At 37.7% G+C, this 7,836-nt stretch overlaps 1 protein-coding gene across 1 annotated transcript; it reads left to right on the top strand.

Moving 5' to 3' along the window:
- Nucleotides 1–6,407: 6,407 nt before the first annotated feature.
- On the top strand, nucleotides 6,408–7,367 carry OR8B89 (olfactory receptor family 8 subfamily B member 89). Its single transcript, XM_014741122.1, is given in 1 exon segment — nucleotides 6,408–7,367. A coding segment is annotated over 1 exon segment (960 nt).
- The last annotated feature ends 469 nt before the right edge of the window (nucleotides 7,368–7,836 follow it).

Below are 7,836 nucleotides of genomic sequence, written 5' to 3'. Positions count from 1 at the left end.
TACTGTAATAGTGGGTAAATGACATTATGTGTTTCTCAAAACCCATAAAACATTACAGCACAAAGAGTGAAGATTAATGTATGAAAATCTAAAAAACACTATTTATGAGGTTGGGGCAAGCTCTGGAAGGAATGCAGATAATTAAAAGGGAATCTAAGCATAGTACAGATTTATGAAACTACCTCAGTGAAGCAGGTAAGGGGAATAGTTGCCAGAAATGAGTACAGTTTGTGAGACTAAAAGTGAAAGAAATTGCACATAAGCACTGTACTCTAGTTGGCTAAGTTGGTTTCTGTAGGAGTATGGTTTAACAATTCTGATACTGCTATAAATGTATACTGGAATTGAACATTTAAGTAAATGGATGGTGAAAGGTGGGAGTCAGGTTTCTCACTCTTGGAGTGGGAATTTACAGATAAGCTAGAATTTTCTGGAGGCTAGAATGAACTATTTGGTAGTAGATTAAAGTTGGAGACATTAGTAAGAAGTCACATTTAGCCTAATATAGATAAAGATGTTTACTTATATACATATTTATAGATATGTGTATATATATTAGTTAGCATGAAAACATATTTCTCTGCTTTGTCTACTGAGAGGGCCTTAAAGAAATGACACCCCAGTAGCAATGAGCACAACTTGCACCCAGATCATGGTTTCTAATACCGTTCATTTATAAAAAGAGTCAACGTCTTTTGGAGAAATGGCTGATTCTACAACTGTGGCAGGAGATCATAAAGATAAGCCTGGAGTATCTTGTAGTGCCAGAAAGTAAGGAAGTGCTACACACACACACACACACACACACATACATACATAATGAGGGTTTTCCAAAAGTCCACAAAAGCCAACTAAAAAATCTCCCAATGGCCAAAGCTGGAAAATTTGAGCAACAAAGTAAATAAAGTAGTATTGGATTATAAATTAAGAGATGAAGTAAATATCTGTGTGGTCAAAGTTAAATAAAAAATGATTCAATAAATTAATAAATGGGAAAGAGATAGATCTCACATGCAGAAGAATTCCAAATAAATTATGTTGATTCTCTGACCTCAAGGTAGGGAAGAATAGCTTCATAATTCTTAAGTGTGAGCTAGTCAAAGTGACCTCTTTCTCAAAAGTACAGTATGGAAGTTGAGATCGGGAGAGTAACTTTATAGTAGAGAGACCTGACAAACACTACTTCAACAAAGTGATCAAGGTCAACACGAACATTCATAAACCATATAGACGGTTTATATCCTTGATATAATGTAATGAAAATGGCATTACCTCTGTGATCTTCTTGTCCCAAACCCATGACCCCATTATAATCATGACAAAATCATCAAAGTGCTATAAAGGGACATCCTACAATATACCTGATAAGTATCTTCCAACTGACAAGTACTGTTTAAAACTGTTAAGGTCTTCAAAAACAAGGGAAGTGTGAGTAACTGTCACAGCCAATAAGAGCTCAAACAGATATGACAACTAAGTGCAATGTGGTATCCTGGATGGAATCCTCGAACTGGAAAAGGTATTATGTAAAAGCCAAGAAAATCTAAGTAAATTATCAGCTTTAATTAATATAATTATTATTTTATGGTTCATTTATTCTAATGAACGTATCATATTATTGTAAAATGTTAGTATTAGGGAAACTGTGTGTGGAGGAATATATGAGAAATCTATACTTTCTTGTCAATTTTTCTGTTACTATAAAACTGTTTTTAAAAATAAGGTCTTGGGGTGGCCCCGTGGCCAAGTAGTTAATTTCATGTGCTCTGCTTTGGCAGCCCAGGGTGTCGCCAGTTTGGATCCTGGGTGCAGACATAGCACCACTCATCAGGCCATGCTGAGGTGGCGTCCCACATGCCACAACTAGAAGAAACCACAATTAAAATATACAACTATGTACTGGTGGGATTTGGGGAGAAAAAGGAAAAATAAAATCTTAAAAAAAATAAAAAAAAGGTCTAAGGGGCAGGCCCTCTGGTAGAGTGGTGGAGTTCATGTGCTCTGCTTCAGCAGCCCAGTGTTGACGGGTTTGGATCCTGGGCATGAATCTGCGCACCACTTATTGATCCATGTTGTGGTGGCATCCCACATACAACATGGAGGAAGATTGGCACAGATGTTAGCTTGGTGACAATCTTCCTCAAGCAAAAAGAGGAGGATTGGCAACAGATGTTAGCTCAGGGCCAGTCATCCTCAAATAGAAAAAAGAAAGAAAAGAAGGTCTAAAAACATGGCAGAAAAACTTAGGGGACACAGCAAAGCCAGTGCTCAGAGAAAAATTATAGCCTCAAACAGCCATATCTGAAAGATGTCCTCCTTACCTGGAAGAAAGAAACATTCTTATCACCAGTGTTGCGGGAGTCAAGTCCAAGAGAAATCTATACAAACAAACCTTGTTAAACTAACCCTTATCTTCCTAGTCACTTTACCCTAGCTGAAGCCCCTTTGTCTTGTCACAATTGTTTTCACAATGTACTACTCTTTGTCCATTACTGTATAAACATTTGGCACTAAGTGCTTCTTTGGTTCTTTATTTTTTTTTGTGAAGGCTCCCATGAACATGTAAAAAGATAATTAAAATTTGTATGTTTTTCTCCCACTAATCTGTCTTACATAAGTTTAATTCTTAGACCCATCTGGAGACTCTAAGAAAGTAGGGAGAAATTTTTCCTCCTCTGCAGAGTACAGTTTTTATAATTCTATGACTTATGTATGTACCGATAAATAAAATACAATTAGAATAGTTTTGTATGTTTAAAATTTTACATAATGTTTTCATATTGTGCCTATCCTTTTGCATTTTCTTTATATTCAAAACATGTTTATGATATTTATTCTTGTTCATATATGTAGCAGTTATTCATTTATTTTCATCCCAGGAAGCCAGGGTTTGGGTATACGGCCTCTGATGAGATCACTTGGCATTTAGCTGACTTCCCTCATGTGTTGGAAACCGCTGCCATTCAACCTCACACCAACCCCATTGTCCTTTCAATTGCTAAAGTATACTTGGCTCTTTTACCTCTTATCAAGCCCAGAACATGTTGCCCTATCTATATCTAAATAGCCATTAACCTGTGAAAAAATTGCCATATGCTATAGACATCTGCCAATCAAAACACTGGATGGCCTAAGGTGGTCATCATCTGAACAGCAGCTTTAGCATTATCTGGGATGTTGTTAGAAATACTGAATCTAGCACCCCACTCCAGATATACTCAATTAGATTTGGCTTCTTTTTTCCTTCCTGGCACTTGAAGATGTGATTTTCTTCTTATTGCCTAAGTTAAATGTTTATATTAAAAATATATTAGTCAACATTTTTGGACACTTGTAGCAGCTTAGCTCAGTGTGACATAATCCTGAAAATTAAAAATCTATTTAGTTAAAAATGCGTTTTCCTTTTCTGCATTTTTATAATTATGCAGTATAAAATAAACTGAAATTACCATCGACTTTGGCAAATTAGAACATATTGGGCTTGAGTTACTTAAAAAGGAGTCAGGAATGAATAAAAGACGTTGTGGTATATCTCAGTGAAAATGATAACAATTTGACACACTGTTAAAACTAGATTAGGCTAAAGTGACTCATATGTAGATGAAAGAAAGGAAGGTATTGACATAGTTTTGCAATGTAAGAATTAACTCAGAGTCTCTCTACACTCATTCTGTCTTTGCCCATACTTAAGCTGGTGTATTAAAGGTGAAAGAATGGCCTTGAGTTTTAGCTTAGAATCTTGGCATAAACCTCCCTTGCAATGTGATTTAATGTAATATAAACTTAGAGGGAGTGTTTCTGGTTCTTGCATCACCTAAATAAGAGTTCTTAACATTTCCATAGAAAACACACATATTAATGAATCTCCAAGGTCCTCATCACTGCTGTAGCCCAAGGAATGTCTATCTCTTGTGAAACATTTCAAGTTTACCCTGAGGAATTTTTGGTCCCCTTGTAACATTGAGAGGCCTGAGAACAATAATTGGGACTCATTTTAGCAATGCCTGGGTTTTCAGTTATCCTATATGTGAAACTGATATGAGGAATTTCCCAAGCATTTTTCTTGCCTGTCTGTTCTTTTTCTCTTTACTTTCTCTCATTAAATTCACCTAATTCCATTGCTTCAGCTTCCATGGAAATGATCTTCCAATCTTTCTTTCATATTTTGTTCTTTCTCTTGAGCTTTATGTAGCCTTATTTAGGCTGTATACATCTACTTTATTGTCCAGCTGGCAACTCAAGTCCAACATGTTCAAGTCTGAATGCATGATGTTTATGAATATTTCCATTTTTGCTGAGTTCTCTGTTTTTGGTAATGTCATATTTTACCCAAACACCTAGGCTAGTATCTTTGAGAATTTTTTGTCTATTTTTATCCCCTTTGTGAGAAGTTACGATCAGTTTCCTTTCAACATCTCTCGCATATGTTTGCTTCCTGGAATTACTCATATTCGTGCTGTTAATTCAGGGCATTCCTTTTTTGTATCATTTATTGACTATTGTAATTACCTCTCACAATTCACTCTGCTGCCAGTCTCTCTTATGACAGTCCATTCTGTCAGCCCTCACCACATTAATCTTTCTAAGCATGCACTTTGATTATTTCCATCCTGTTCCAAAAAAAAAGTAAAAATCTTGAGTGGCTTAATAGTTTCCAACAGTAAGCTGACCTTTATTTTGCTATTTGATAGCTTCCTATACTGATCCAAACCTGACTTTGATCTGAGTCTATGCTGCAATCCAGCAGGGAAAGATATTGAGACCTCTTTGAGAGCTTCTGGCAGTCCTCTATATGACATTCATGGAGGATGGGAATTATATTCTTTCCTCTGAGCTCAGTAACTCTGATCTGAAGTGTTCTGAGATGTCATCTAAAAGTTCAGCAGTGGTCTTTACATGCCTTATTGATGTTTTTCTTGTCCCACACTCAGGTTCACAAAGAAAAACGTTGACACTCCGTAAGCCTTTGCCTGCAGGGTAAGAAATCTTGTAATATTCAGTATAAGTTCCAAGAAAGATGAGAAAGGGATCCTCATTGACTCATTCTTTTATTATAAAAATATTTATTGAGTATCTAACATATATGCCAAGTGTTGCTCTGAGGTGATGCAAAAATGGCACCAAAGAAAATAGACAAAATCTATTTGGTCTTATGTTCAAATGTACTTGGGTGCATGGATGTATGTTTACGTGTGGTGGGAACACACAACAAACAGATAAATGTATACTATTCCATATAGTGATGCGTCCTAGGAAGAAACCATTGTGGATGCAGGAATGGTCATCTTGCTTTTCTATCTGGGGATGTGCTCATTTGGTAGGAAACTAAAACGTACGTAAAATGGTGTACTTCCAATAAGCCAATGCTATCATCATGAACTAGGCTGTAAATGCAGAGTAGGTAATTTCTCTGCTGCAAAGCCTGATCTCTGGGGAAAGTACTAAGGAAACCTAGTCCTCCAGTTTTTAACTAGATCCCTAGGACTTCCCAACTCATAAAATTCCCTTGGGTCACATTAGCAGGTGGCTCTTTAGGCACCAGCAGATGCTATTTACTACAACCTAGGCAGGAGAGGATACTCTGGGAACAGCTACCATCGAAATCACTATCTGCATCTCATGGCTTCTCAGAATCTTGTCTGAGATTCTGAGGTCTGTGCTCTGACTCCCTTAGTCTAATGTGCACTCAAAACAAAAACAATACCAGAAAAACACTGTTTTGCGTTGTTCACCCCTAAAATTCATCAGAGCCACTTGCACCTCTGTTGTGAATAGTGGAGAAGTGTTAACAAGGTGAGCTGACCTTGATTTGAGCGTTTGAAAGCTTCCTATAGTGATCCAAATCTGACTTTTGATCTGAGTTTATATTGCAGCCCAGCAGGAAGAGACATTAGGACCTCTGTGAGAGCCTGTGGACAGCCTCTGTGTGACATTCAGGGAGGAGGGAAATCATATTCTTTCTCTGAGCCCAGTTAACCCAGCAGGATTGAAGTCCTGATGCAGAAGGGTGACTGTTGAATTGTATTTGTCTTGTTATTCTTCAAAATCTCTTCTATGGGAGCCAAGGACTCCTTGGAATGACACATCTTCTCTCTGCTGAGATGACCATTATCCTCAAGGCGAGCTTGGTAGATTGCCAAAGCAGAAGTGAAACAGAGATGCTGTAGAGTCAAGAGTGATTACAGGGTTCCAGAATCTTATCCTTACAGAAATTGCCCTTTATGTCTTTTTGATATACATCTTTAAACATTCTCTCAGCCTTCATAAAATGGAGACAACAAAGGTACACTGAAGGATGGGCTTCAGTTCATTCTTCTATTCTGGGTCTCAGTCTCATTATAATGGGGTTGGGTGAAAAGAACTAATTGCTCATTTTAATGTTATCTTTTTGTCCTGTTACCACAGATATGTCCTAGGGAAGAATGGCCTCAGGAAATGACTCTTCAGTGACTGAATTTATCCTGCTGGGTTTAACACAGCAGCCAGAACTCCAGTTGCCTCTCTTTTTCATTTTCTTAGGAATCTATGTTATCACCTTGGTGGGGAACATTGGCTTGCTTATTCTGATTGGTCTGAACTCTCACCTGCACACTCCCATGTACTACTTTCTCTTTAACCTTTCTTTCATTGATCTCTGCCACTGCTCTGTTATAACCCCCAAAATGCTGATGAGTTTTGTGAAGCAGAACATCATCTCTTATTCAGAGTGCATGGCTCAGCTCTATTTCTTCTCCTTCTTTGTTATTGATGAGTGCTGTATTTTGACATCAATGGCTTATGACCGATATGTGGCCATCTGTAAGCCCCTGCTTTACAATGTCACCATGTCTCATCTGGTCTGCCTCATGCTGATGGCGGGTGCATATGTGATGGGGTTTGTGGGTGCTGTGGCCCACACTGTATGTATGCTGAGACTCACCTTCTGTGATGGCAACATCATCAATCACTACATGTGTGACATACCTCCTCTCCTCCAGCTCTCCTGCTCAAGCACCTACATCAATGAGCTAGTGGTTTTCATTGTGGTGGGCATCAATGTAATCGTGCCCAGTCTCACTATCTCCATTTCTTACATCTTGATCCTCTACAACATCCTTCACATTCGTTCTACAGAGGGAAGGTCTAAAGCCTTCAGTACCTGCAGCTCCCACATAATTACTGTTTCTCTTTTCTTTGGATCATCAGCATTCATGTATCTTAAGCCTTCTTCTGGGTCTCTAGATCGAGATAAAGTATCTACAGTTTTTTATACCATTGTGGGTCCAGTGATGAATCCTTTCGTCTACAGTTTGAGGAATAAAGATGTCAAAATTGCCCTGAATAAGACTTTGAAGAAAAGGGTGTTCTCCTCAATGGAATCTGTGTAAGTTATAGGTACCAGAACTTAGTAAGGATACACAATGTATAAAGCTATGGAGAGAATTGTAATAATTCAAAATAGAAATGCAAATGATTTTGATAGTGGAGTAAATTAACTATATAAATCACTTCACAAAGACAACAAAAGAAAGAGGATCAATCCTTCACACTTTCATAGAAAGTAGGAAAAGTAGTTGGAGTCTGTCATTCTCCAGCTTATTTTCAGAAATTATAGGTTTTTAAGTAGAAAAGGTTGAATGATGATAATTTCAGAAATGGTAAGGTTGTGAGATTTTTGACTGAGGCATGTCTGGAATTCCTGTGAAGCTTTGTCATGAAGATATGGACTTTGGTGGACTTTAGATTCAGTCATTTCCTCCTTTAGTTAATAAATCTCTATTGAAAGTCTTTTGAGTTTGAGGAGCTGAGGGTGGTCTTTTTGAGTGCTATAGGGGCTTTTGTCTGGAAGATTCCTTT

This window comes from Equus caballus, chromosome 7 (assembly GCF_041296265.1).
Source record: "Equus caballus isolate H_3958 breed thoroughbred chromosome 7, TB-T2T, whole genome shotgun sequence".
In the NCBI taxonomy this organism is placed as follows: Eukaryota; Metazoa; Chordata; class Mammalia; order Perissodactyla; family Equidae; genus Equus; species Equus caballus.
This window is presented reverse-complemented; position numbering and strand designations above follow the sequence as displayed.